Below are 12,952 nucleotides of genomic sequence, written 5' to 3' on the forward strand. Positions count from 1 at the left end.
ATAGTCCTGACCAATAACAGTGCTGACACAGATACCCTCCTTTCCTGTGCTGATTACACCTTTGACTCCTTAATCTAGAGTTTCGTGCCAATTTGCAATTAGGGTTTTGTTGTCCATGCCATGTTTACCAAAGTCTGTGAAAACAGTAGTTGTGTTGTAAAACTTACAGGGAGAGTTCTGTATATATGTAGCAAGTAGCTCTGAATATGTTAAACAATCCCTGGGGAGGACTTCTTAGCCAAGTTTTAGAAGTTTTACCTCTCTATATGAAGCTTGAGGTCCAGTATATTTGGGGGAGGGAAGGAAAAGAACAGGAGTCTTTCATTTTAGCTTTTCTATATGACATGCATATTGCGCTAATGCTTCCCTGGAGCGCAGCCTAGTTCAACTTCAAAATTAGGGCAAGGAAAAGAAAAAAGGAATGGTAAAATGCAAGATGAAATTCTCACTTGTGTTATCTCTGGGAAGGAGCTAACAGCAGCTGCAATGGTGTAAATTAAGCATCTCTGTCTTTACAGTATGCTGTGAGCACCCCATGCAGCCTATCAGCAGGTACTCTGCTTAATAAGACTTCTTCCTCTGACTTGACCTGTGAGGTGTGTGTGTCGAAAGACATCCTTTTGGGCACTCGGAATGATAAATCCATTAGCTTCACCTGCACATCTTTACTTGTTTGTGTTTTCTTCTTTCCTCATCCCCCGCTGAATGGAAAAAAGGGATTTCATCCTCTCTGAGATGGATGTTGCCTGTCACTTGAGCTTCAGTGTCACCTGGAGCTGTTGGCAGGCTTTTGCCCAGCAAACTTTGTCTATATGGAAGACAGTTTTATGAGGGTGATACATGAGCTGTTTATTTGCAAATATTTTCCAGTTTGTTGTTCCTTTATATAGTAGTGCCAAGCATACTGTTTTGCAAACGAGGAAGAGGAAAACTCTCTGCCTCCTGAGGCTGTGTTGTTGTGATGTTTTATTTTTGGAATGAACTAGGTAAGAAGAATGCCGTATAGGGACTGCTTCATCTGTCACTGAAATAGGGTGCTATATAATGGTATACAACACCTTAGTACAGAAAGCAAAGAACCTTTTCAGTTGAAAGCAGGGGGAACTTTAAGCAGAATGCAGTAATCTTGGAACTTGCCTGGGATTCAAAATAATGACTTTTAAAACCAGATATTATATTTATAACAGTGGTAAGTTTTCAGGGATACTACAAACTAAGGTCTGAATCTCATCTCTGAATCTCATGGCAATTCATCAACCCAGAATCTACTTGTCACGAACTCACCTGGAACAGCCGCTCAGGAAACAAGTGTCCTGCCAGTGTGTGTTTTGCACATGGCTTCTGCCGCTTGAGGTAGGCTGACTCAGGAGGACCGATTGAAATGCAGGGGATAAAAATCAACTCTGCCCTCTATTTCACATCGCTTCTCCATGTAGAGTCTGAGTGTGACCATCCCATCCTTTCTTAATAGTTCTCGGGTAGTTGCTCAATGCTGGTAGAGTTGAATATCTCCTGCTGAGCTGCTGCTATTGCCGCTTCCTTCAACACATTCATGTTCTTCAGCTGTCACCCATACACACTTCTTGATGAACCTGGCTTAACTTGACATTTCAGGGGATTTCAGAACAATAGATGTGCCTACACACATGCCAGAAATACAGTACCTTTGAGATCACGATTTCTCTGTTTGGTACATACAGCAACATTCACTTTCCTTTTTCATCAAGTAAAGGGATACCTGATGAACCACTGGTTCTTCTCATTTTGTGCATCCTTTCCAAAATGCTGTAATATAAACTCTTTGGACTTCCTGGTGAAGCTTTACTCATATTTTGAGGTATATTCCTATGCTTGCTGCAATTGTTTTTTTCATGTTATGGATTAGGTGAGAGTATCATGTACCTTTTTTTTTTCCCTCTCTGCCTATTGCAGTCCCCCCTGACCGCCCCCCCCCCCCCCGCCCCGTACTGATGAAGCCAAAGAGGTGGTGGTTGCAGGATAGGCACTGACTACTTGTTGCCAGAGCTTTCAATAAAGCAGCAAATCTATGCACCATGTCACTTCCCAATGTGCTGCTTTTAAGCTCGATTTTTTTATTTATGCACAAACTTTTCGCAATGTGTGTGGCCGCTGTTGGTAAGGCTTGTATCACAGTGCTCTGCGTGGTCAGGAAGACCAATTTCTCCTGCTTTTATCTCAAGAGTGGAGCTGAAACTATACTCTTGAAATCTTTTATTTCCCCTTTCACTATGACCACCTCCAAACTACTTTTTGAGACTGAGACACCTTTGACTTCGGTCCGTCTTCTGCCCAAAATCCATGCCTTTACTGTCTATACGGAGCAGAGCTGCTTGTGCCATCTTTGCCGCTGTGCGAGGATGACAAAATGGAGAGCAAATGTAATCTCAGTATAAATACTGTTTAGAGGCAAACTAAAGGATGAAATGTTTTCATTGCTGATTTTAAGTGGTTCCAGAGACCTGGGGATGCACTGTGAGGTAACTGGGAAGGGTGCTCGGCTAGGTGGTAGCAGGGCACACTAAAGTTAAACAAAAGGGCTAATTAGCTAGCAAAATGGAAACGTATGTCAGGCAGGGACACACAATAAACTTAAGTTTAATTTAAAACAGAACTTTACAATCTGATGTTACAAGGCCTCATTTCTGTTACATATAAATGCTGAATTGTACCTTAGTCAAAATAATGGTTATTATTTTTTTCTTTTTGCTCCTGATATTGTTTGCTTGTCTGGGTTGATACGCCTTGCTTGCTTTGCCAAACCTCTGGGTGCTAGTATACATCCCTGTGGTGGCTGCTTTACCCTTAATTTTTATGGAACCCTAAAAGGGGCAAATAAATATGTAATTGTGTAACTGCTGCTTATAACATCATTATAAATACAAAGCATTATTCATAAAATTTATAAATACCATTCCTTGGCTTGGTGGTTGGGATCAATGTAGAAAACTTTCCATCAGTGTACTATAAGCACATATAGTCATGCGTAAGTGGTGGGAAGTGGGGCTCCCCTCTTCCAGTGTACTGATTTGTGCCCTTACTCTGTGCCACTGGTGATGTTACTGTTTCGCTGACGTGTCTGTAGGACGGACGCAAGCGATAAAGCTGTTGGTAGGTCCATCTGCAGATATTTCTGTTAACGTTTTAGTGATGATTTCAATACCCAACTCCGTGATCTTTCAAGTCTGGCTGGTGGGTAAGGGATGTGCTAGAAGCAGTTTGCCGCTGCTGAAGCACAGTTGTGCTAAGGTTGGATCCAACAGTTGTTACCTGCAGGGGATGTTGAGGAAGCAAGTGAAAAAGCAACTACCGATGGAGGTAAATGGGCAGATATCGGATGGCTGTAAGACACACCCTTGAGGAGGTGCAGCTATCTGTCCTTCGGAACGTGCATACGTAGAGATCAGACCAGTAGCTGTGTTCAAATAAATACATTGCTTTTAGATTGAGTACTGCTCTTTCTGGATACAGCAGCTTTCAGAGTAAACCCATTTGTGTCTGCACATGTGCTCTAAATCTTGTGTGAGAGCCTGTGCTGCACATGTGTTTTAAATTACCTATGTTGATGCCATATAAATAAAGTGGATGTGCTTAAGTTGTGCTTCCTATAATCTTGTTTCATTCTTAATATTTTGAGGCATTTAAAATGGACAGTGAGATGCTGGGTTTTCCAAAAATTTGCGTAAAATCCAGTACTACCAGTAAACTGTAGCATGCAGTTGATTCAAAAAAGGGGATACTGCTTGAATGAAGGAAAACTGATAGGTGGGGGAAAGGCTGGAGAGGGTGCTACGGGGATGTATGGTTGAGGAAAGGGGCAGGAAAGCGCCGGTTTGATGCAGAAGCTAACAGAATAGAGAAGTGGGTCATTTATCTGGGTCGAAGTAAAAAGATATCAGGTTTAAAAATTTTACTTCAGTTGATCTATCAGTTTTAACAGCAGAGCATCAGTTCCTAACCTGTGTGAGATGATTGAAGCTCCGTCTCTGAAGAGCGACTGTTCAGCTGTCAGAGTCACGGAGAGGCCACCCCTCCTAATACAACTCTAACACCACAGAGCTGTATTTATTTTGGTTTGACCCCTGGATTTTTCTTTAATTTACTTTGGATAGACAGACTTTTAATAAAACTTAAGCTGCTTTATATCACAGGCTTGTTGTTTTTAGGGTGGTTTTTTAACAAACAAAATCCTCTCTGTGCAGATTGCGCTGGTGAACGGAACGAGGGCAGCTGCCCTCTTGGCAGGTGTCCTCCCCCCCTTTGCCAGGACTGCGGCTTTCCAGCGTTACTGTGGCAAGTCGTTGTTACTTGGGGAAAAGATTGAGCCAGCATCAGGTTTTTCAAGGGTTGGATCATCTTCTGTATGAAGTGCCGGGCCGCGGAGTGGAAAGCTGAGCAGTGTTCAGCTGCAGGCTTCCTGTGTGCTATCAGTGAAGTCATTAAAACTCCATCTTAAGTGGATTGCTTGGAGAGTGGGAATAAAAATACCTCCTGCGTCGCAAGGATGCAGAGGCCTAACTTGGATGCGCGACTGAAAGACAGCGTGTAAGTGACAAACGCCGCTGCTTTGGGACCAAGAGCAGCACGTTATTCCTCCAAGTTGCGTCACGTGGCTGTGGTTTCTTGGGTTTGTGCAAACAGCAGCCGCGTTCCCACCCGCTTTGACTAAGTGATGCCAAGGGTTGGTGACGGCAGCAGTGGCGTGATTTGTGCTAGGTTTAATTCAACAGGCCTGTCGGTCTTCGGTTTACAGGGGAAGATGCCTCTTTAGTAAATGAACTGGCGCGCTTGGCGATACCTGTCTGGGGAACTGTCCCTTCCGACTGCAGCCGGTGTAACAGCTGTACCTAAAATGGCAAAACCACAGTTTTCTCCGCGATGTCACTGGTGAGGTTTTAGCGTGTCAGAGTAAGCGATGCCCTCAGGGCTTTGTGTTCTAGGTCATGTTATGCCACACCCGTCACATTTTTTGTTATGATTTGGCTCTAAATGCTACATCAGCAAGCTCTGGGCACAGCTGCCTGTCCAAAAGGTGCGTGTCGAGTGGTGGTTACGCGGCATGGCTACAGAGCCGGACACACAGCGCCTTTCTAAGGTCGGTTAGGAAAACTGGCAAAGTGGTTTCTCCGTGTGAAACTGCTGGTGTGTCCCAGTGGACCTCGTGTTTGGGGATGCTGCTTAATCACTTGTCCTCTGAGGACCATTACCCAACTGCCCGCTCTTAACTCTGGTCGTAACGGCAAGGTGACTCTTGCTGTTCATGGTTTTACTCTTCTTCACCCTTCCTCTGTTTAAACTCCTCTGATAAAGGTCTTGATGTCATTGCTGGGCTGACATTCACCATGTAAAACTGTTTCTGGCAGAACGTACCTAGCTCTGCTCTTGGGCTAGCCTGTGCCCTTATTTGTCACAGAGTCCTGAGCGAGAAATGCAAAGCCTTGCTCACGGAAGACGTCATTATTCCCGTTTCTGACCGGGAGTCCAGCCTGGCCCCCTTACACATGGGGCCTGTACTGCAGACAGCAACAACAGCGTGTCTCCCCCGTGTCCCGTGGCATCACCGTCCTAGCAAATCTGCTTTGTCCTGCTTACTTTTTGGCTGCCTAAAGAAGTGGCAGAGGATTTTTATTATTGGTAGTGGTGCTTGTGTTGGGCAGCGCTGCTGTGGTGGACGCTCCGGGGCCAGGGCCGGGGTGCTCCCGCCCTCCCTCCCGCCCTCCCTCCCGCCCTGCCGCTTGCAGACCTGCTGCAGCCCCGCAGCTCCTGGCAGCGTTCTTCTGCCATGGCCTGTAACGCCCTGCCCGGCGCCCGGGGCCGAGGGAGGAGAGGGCTGTATAACCCGGCCCCGCTGCCTCTGCGGGGCGGCGCGGCAGAAGCCCCGGCGGGGCGCGGAGGCGCCCTGGCCCCACGCCGCGGCCCGCCCCGCCCTGCAAGGGGCCGGCTCGGGGCGGCCCCGGGCGGGGCGGGCGGAGGAGCCGCGGCGGCCGCCCGCCCCCAGCGCCGCGGCCCATTGGCGGCGCCGGGCGGGGGCCGGGCCGGGCCGGGGCGCTCGGCGGGGGCGGGCGGCTGCTGGCCGGGGAGAGCGGCGGAGAGCCCGGGCCGTGCCGAGCCCACCGGCGCCCCGGCGTTTCCCCGCTCCGCTGTGCTCGGCTGCGCCGCGCTCCTCCCGCCGTACCATGGTTGGGGATCACTGCAGCCTCCCCGGTGAACGGCCCGTCCTCGCCCCGAGTCCCAAACCCGGATTAAGCTGCAAAATGGTCCTGCAGGCGGTGGGCAAAGTGCTGCGGTAAGGAGGGGTCCGCCGGGGGGGCGGGCGGCTGTCCCGCGGGGCTCCCGCGGGCGAGTGCGTGAACGGGGGGTGCCCCCCCCGACCGTCTGTAGGGCCCTGAGAGGGGCGAGAAGGGAGCTGGAGTTGAAGATGAAAATCTGGCCCGGGTGCGCTGTTCCGCTCAGCCCCCCTCGCCTCTGGGAGACTGCTTTTGGCTGCCTCTGGGGCTCGTGTAGCAGCCTGGGAGGGTGGAAGTTGGAATAGCAATAGCTGCTTGGAGAGAAACGTTCGTCCACCCGTAATACTGCAGTCAAATTTTGTTTGCGCTCCCTGAGAACTAAATTTCCGGGACGTAAGCAGCCAGTGAAGGTCCTGGCTTTCCTGAATAAGGAGTCTGACCAAGACAGTACATGTGCTTTGGCATGTTTTCTACAGAAATGTCGTAAGACGAGGGGAAAAAATTGCTCATGTAGCTCAGAAGGACTTGTGTGAACACTGAGACGTGTATGACTACTGAGACCAAAACCAGACTCTTTGGCAAAGGACGTGCAGTAATTTGATTCGGAGGAGTTCTGACCCGTTCTGGTTTGCAGGGAAAAACGTCACCACAAATATTAGGATTAGCAGCCTTGCTCTTCAACAACTGCAGCTTTTTATTTTGGTTAAGTGTGTTCAGATATTTTTCTGGGCTCTATGAAGAATGGCAGTGCTGCTCCAAAAAGGAGCCTTGTTCCTCCAGCGTAACTTTATTTGGCAAGCTTTCGTTTGTCCCCGTTTCCTACTATCTGTTGCCAATTGTTAAATGTTTGTCAACAGAAACATTATCCCTCTCTTCCTCTGTTGACTCATGTCTCTTCTCTCCCCAAGCGAGTTTAAGGGAGCCATTTATTAAAGCAGAGCGTTCTGATCACAAAGCGACTGAGCTCTGGCTGCGACTTAAACTAGAGACGTTCACGGGGCTTAAAGTAGGCTTGGTGAGAAGAACTGCGTAGAGTTGCAGTACTTTTTGTGGGTTTTTTTTTCCCCCCCATTAAAAATACTTTCCTGTAGAAAACATTAGTTTGAGGAATTCAGGTTTCTTTTTCAGCTTTTTAAGAAGTTTAAGGGCCCTTCTTTGCATTGTTGGGGGGGTGGTGTGTCTCTAATTCAATATGGTGTTACACAGCTGGTCATATCATAAAATCCTTTGGCCAGCGGCTTGCTATTCATGCTGTGAACCTTTTGAAGTTTTTTGGTAGCTGTTCTATTGGCAGCACTCCCAGATGTAAATAAATAGATGGGTGCCTCTGTAGGGAAGAATTGCCAAACCTTTTGTTCAGTATCTATGGCAGTTTATTTTAAAAATATAGGTAACTTCCTGTGACTTAGCAGTGAAACGTATTTTTGATTTGTTCAGTCAGTGCATGCTTTTGAAAAAGTATAACGTAACCTCGTCCTTTCTCCTCCAACTGGAGTACGTGCAGAAATTGTGCATAATTTTATTTGCTTTTTTCCCTAAGGTTTATTTTCTATATATGCTATAAAACTGTTGCGAAAGCAGGAAAAAGTTGTTGTCGTACATGAAGTATTTTGGGCATAACTTTAGTTTGCTAAGCTGTTACTAGATGGGAATGATTACTATTTTGTAGTAGAGGTGTTTTAACGTGTCTCTTGATTCTGAGTTATCTCCTTTTGCACCCAGTTAGAGAGAAATGCGAAGTCACAAAACTTTCTTTAGATGCCAGACTGGTTCTCTTATTTCTCTTCTTAAATATACTTCAGATGCCTTCTCTGACCTTATGTGCATTGCTTCATCTTGCTTTTCTTCAGTTTTTGTTCTGTAAAACATAAACTCATCCTATTCTGCAAAGAGCTCAGGTGGCGTAAGAGCACAGGTACTAGCTAGGAGCCTGGGTGAATACTAAGTGCAGTTGAAGTTTCTTTATTGCAGAAATCAGGTATTAGTGCTTAAGAAAGCCTGAACCCAGTGAGGGTGAAAGAAGGAACCTCATGGGACCTCGTTTAGGCCAAAAAGGGTGACTTGTTGGTGACAGCTGTGGTGGGATTTCTTTGAACACAGGCATCCACAGCTGAGCTTCGTCCACTTTATTATTGGTAGAGAAGAACCAGGGAGCTTAAAGATGTGGCTGGACGCAGAGGTGCGGTGCCAGCCCTGTACAGAGTGACCAGCTTACTCATTAGCACTTACGTTGTGGTCATATGAAGTTAAACGAGATGAATCCCACATTACTGTAATGGTTTCCCATCTGTTTCAGAGTAGGTGTAGGACAAAGGCTATCAAACACCACTTTTAACTGAAACGCTGCTGACTGAGTTTTCTGTAGTCTATATAGGAGACAAATCAATACTAAACTTTGGATGAAGTGATTTTTCTTCTGTTGATCTGGCCTACAAATGGCTTGGTGATGAGATCAAAGGGTATCTTGCTTGTGTGTAGCCTGGCGTTATGAACAGCCGACTGCATTTTAGGCTTTTTTCTCAGGCATAACTGGGAACCATCACCATCACCGTTCCCTCCCAGCCTTCCACAGGCTGCCAAGGACTTGTAGAAATTCACCATGGACAAGGGAAAGAGTGCCCATCTTCTCTCTGAATTGCCCTCCGTTTCTGTCTCTCTCCTGGTTATGAATTATAAAGCTCAGTTGTTCCAGTACCATACTTAATCACTATGCTTTTCCTCCGTAGCAGATTTGTTGTACGTTATTTACACGACTTGTACGTACTTCTAAGTAACTCGCTCTCTTCCAACTTGCATGTTAAAAGCTTCTTTTCATTAGTTAGAGGGTCCAAGTCCTCCTAGCTGCTGGGTGCCAAATAGTGTCTGTGTCACACGCTGGCAATAACAGCTGCCAAAGGGAAAATCAGCACGGGGAGGAAACAAGGAGGGAAGTGTGAGGAAGCAAAAAGGCTTCACGAGAAGAAGCAGCAGCCCTGAGAAGTGTTTAAAAGAGCGTGGGGAAAGACAACTGAACCAGAAAGGGGGAAAAAAAGTAACAAAAGCAACAGATGTGCTCTCAGCCTTTCTAATTAATTTTTTATGAAAGCTACTGTTAGGTTTATTACTCTTTTAAATTATTAGTGATTCAGCTATGAAGAACTCTGGAGATGCTTGTCTTTCATCATATGGGTTAGTAAACTGTGTTTAACACTACAGGGATGGGACCAAGACTACACACTTGTAATGATGGAAAAAAAATTGAAATACCATTAGAAAAGTGTCATCTCCCCTTTAAATTAATCATAGCATAGCTGAGATGAAGTTACGTGTATTCCTTAGCACAGTGTTTAATTAGGGCTTTCGCTTCACTTCAGATGCTTTTGAAATATGTTAATCTCATTTTTCCCCTCTCCTGTAATGAATTGTGCAATTTTTTAGCTCATGGTTAGGGAGGGAAAAAACCAAAGTGGAGGCAGTTTTTCTGGTTTTTGTTGTTGTTTTGTTTTCTACAAGTTGGTGGTTCTGGAGAGAGCCAGAAGGGGAAAGGGGGGAAAAAGTATGGTGTCAAAACTTGGAATATTATTCCACTTTTTAACATTAATTAATCAAGTTTTTTTGTGAAGCAGCTGATTACTGTTAGCTTCCTGGCAGAGGTGTGCTTTTTACTGGCTTCAAGCAGCACAAGTGGAAGGAAGACGGAGGTAGATGAGAGGGCTCCTCTCCTTGATCCCAGCTGGCCATAAGTGTTCCTGAGAGCCCCGTGTGCTGATGACTCCAGGACACAGCGTTCACTGCCTGTGCTGGTGCTTGAATCCCAATTCAGACACTCGAATGCGGCTCAGAACTGCGGCGCATTTGCTGTGCCGTGGGGGTCCTGCGCAGGTGGTTTTCGGAGACTGCTCCTCATGCAGCTTCGTAGTCAGTGCGTTTCTTTTTAAGTCTCCAGTGGAACACAGTCGCTCTGGGATAGTTGACTAATAATCGGTGATACGGTGTCAGGAAAGAGGAATGATGCGGGCTACAAAGTTGTGATGTCATTGTGTAATGACTTCTGATAAGGTACAGTACGGTTTATATGTACACGTAGTCCAGGGTGAGTGTGGGAATAGATAATTTAAAACTCCTCTTTCTCGTAAGAGCCTCCCTTCTTACAGCAATGTGCAGGGATTGATTTGGATACCAACCAAAAAATAAAACAACCAACCCCGCTCTTCTTGGGTAGGTGTGCCACTGGCGTTACTAACAAAGCGGAATTTTTACAGGTACTTTTCAAGAGCGTAGTAATTTGTTTTCAGGGACAGTGTGATAACGATTGCTTCAGTCAGATAAATTATCAAGTTTGTGTTGGCATTCTGGATGAATTTTTTGAAAAATTAAATTCCTTATCTATTCCTCAAATAACTCATAGCAAGATCAGAAAGAAACCAGGTTAGTTTTGACATTGGATTCTTTTTTTTTAAGTGATTGTGCAAAGTAGTCTTAAATGTGTTCGTGAAATGAGACATAGGTGGGTAGAAGCAGAGTGTGTTTGATGTGGCTGCCTCTTCTCCGCTGTCTCGACTTTCATTGCTGAAGATAGCTGTTGTCTGTGATGCTTGTGTGCATCGACAGCACTAAAGCAAATATTTTAAAAATCAATCCTGTTTTATCCTAATTTAGGTAGAAACATTTTTCAATAATTTAGTCCAGTCTGCAGTATTAGAAAGTAATTACAAAGACCCTTGTTTAACATTAGCTAATCTGATTAATGCAGAAGTCTGGGGACAGGCAGGAGAGAGAACGGAGGGAGGGCAGTGCAGGGAAGGGGCTTATAGACAAAATGCTCTTCAGAACCATGTCAGCTATTTTTATCCTGTTCTTTTTCTTTCTCTCTCCCACAACTTTCCATTGTACCAAAATAGTTCAAGATGTTTATGGTTCAGAGCAACTGACATCACTAATTGTCATGCTGTGTCTTGCTGAATATTTCTGTACTGGGAGCGGATTCCTTGTTCAATGACAGCCTCTCGGGATGCTCACCCAGCTACTCGGGAAGGACCGATGACACTGTGGGACAGTAACACCTTGTGCTTTGGCAAGGGGTGACCGGGCAGGAGGGGCTTTCGGGTAGCACAGATGTGCTTTGGGAGATTGTTCTTTGACACGAGTGTCCTGTCCTCAGGACAGAGCAGGTTGTAGCGGAGGTGGGGCTGGGGGGCATTGCCAGCCTGGTGGACTCATCCGGCCGGGACGTGCCCTCCGGAGGGATGGCTCTCCCTGCTTGTGCAGCTGGGTGTTCTCCAGTACATGCAGGCAGCAAAGTGTCTTCTGGTGGTGGCTGCAAAACTTGCGGTGTTCTGCTTGATGTTCAGCCCCGCTATGAGCTGTCAGATACTTCTGTCAGAGCCGTTTAACAACGTGGTCTCCTCCTGAAGCTCAGGACTTGATGCTGTGTCTCGCTAGCGGTCCGGTGAGCCGTGCACTCCTCTATTCCTTTGGTGTAGTCGTCCATGTGTTCACTTGTATTTGCCACAGGAGTGTCATAACTCTGGTGCCTTTATGAAAGTTAGTGAACCATGTACAATATATTAACTTAATGAAGAAGTCGGTGTCTTTCTTCAGAGGTGTTTACAACACTGAGCTGTATATTGGTTATGTGTTCTACATCCTGTGAAGTGATAGCCAGAGGGAGAGGACTGCTAAAATTCTTCGGTGTGTGTTGAAACAACCCTGTAAGGTGTCTCCAGAGCTAGTATAGGAAGGGCACCTGCCCCAAGGTTTAACAGCATTTTCCTGTTTTAGGGGTGAAAGTATACTACTTTTTTTCTGAAGATCCCTCCTGGACGCTTCATAATCAAATCTATTCTTCTTAATCTCAAACTTCTGAAATCATTCACCCTTCTTTTATTTTGTTTCCTTGGTATGTGTCTGTTTGATTATAGGATTTGCTCCAGATTTTAGCTGATTGTTTCTGCCTGGGAGATGATTTCAGTTTATATACGTGCAAAGTATGAGTGTGCAACATTCATCCTTCTGGGAGTTGACTGCAATTCCTGGTTTGCCTTTTTGCTCCTGTGTTGGAACAGCCCATTTTTCTGGGCCTGCTCCTTATGGAGAAAGCATCTATTTCACACTGAATTTCTATCTGCTGTTCTCTGGTATCTCAGACCATCTGTGCACCCCAAGGTCTTTACCAAGTAGGTTTGCAGGAGGGGGGAAAAAAAAAAAATCATCTGTAGAAGAGCTTTTCTCTTTCCATTCTTGATGATCTTTGAAGAGACGTGGTGTTAGGAATGCGGTCTCCCACCGATTGTTGCTCTGTCTCTAAGATGGCTAAGACAAACTGTATCTGTTCCCCTGTCGTACATCTTTCTCTGTGACTACACCAAAACGGAGTTTCATAAAGGGGTTTGTTTGTTGGGGGGGATTTTCTAATCCTTTTCCTTAATCCCTGGTTCTGTGGGGCTCAAGAGAATCTTAACTAAGATTTCAGCAAATTGCTGTTAGAGAAGATGGGATGTTGCTTTTCTTTCAAGAGCTGCCAGCACCTAGTCTCTGGAAAGAGAAGGGTATTGGATGTGTGGATTAACCCTTTCTTCCAGCTTTCTGAAGGAAAAAAACCCCACTCCTTGGAGTTGGAGTCCATTAACACTGGAGCCTAGGTTGTTTGAGCTTGTCAGAAAAATGCTGCTCTGTTCACTTTCCAAGTTCATTTCTGTCTGGTACTGAAATAAGTTTCAAAGTGCTTT

General features: G+C 45.8%; 1 protein-coding gene across 3 annotated transcripts in view; it reads left to right on the plus strand.

The window, feature by feature from the left end:
* MOB2 (MOB kinase activator 2) overlaps positions 1 to 12,952 on the plus strand; it is a 118,461-nt gene that overhangs the window by 79,473 nt on the left and 26,036 nt on the right. Inside the window, exon 1 of one of the 3 annotated variants that reach the window (XM_059825784.1) lies at positions 6,147 to 6,304. The exons of the other annotated variants lie outside the window; for them this stretch is intronic. Within the exon in view, the coding sequence (XP_059681767.1) occupies positions 6,195 to 6,304 (110 nt within the window). The 5' untranslated portion in view covers positions 6,147 to 6,194. Of the gene's footprint in view, positions 1 to 6,146; positions 6,305 to 12,952 lie in introns of those variants that run through there. 3 annotated transcript variants of the gene reach the window in all.

Source organism: Gavia stellata, chromosome 17, assembly GCF_030936135.1.
Source record: "Gavia stellata isolate bGavSte3 chromosome 17, bGavSte3.hap2, whole genome shotgun sequence".
NCBI classification, from domain to species: domain Eukaryota; kingdom Metazoa; phylum Chordata; class Aves; order Gaviiformes; family Gaviidae; genus Gavia; species Gavia stellata.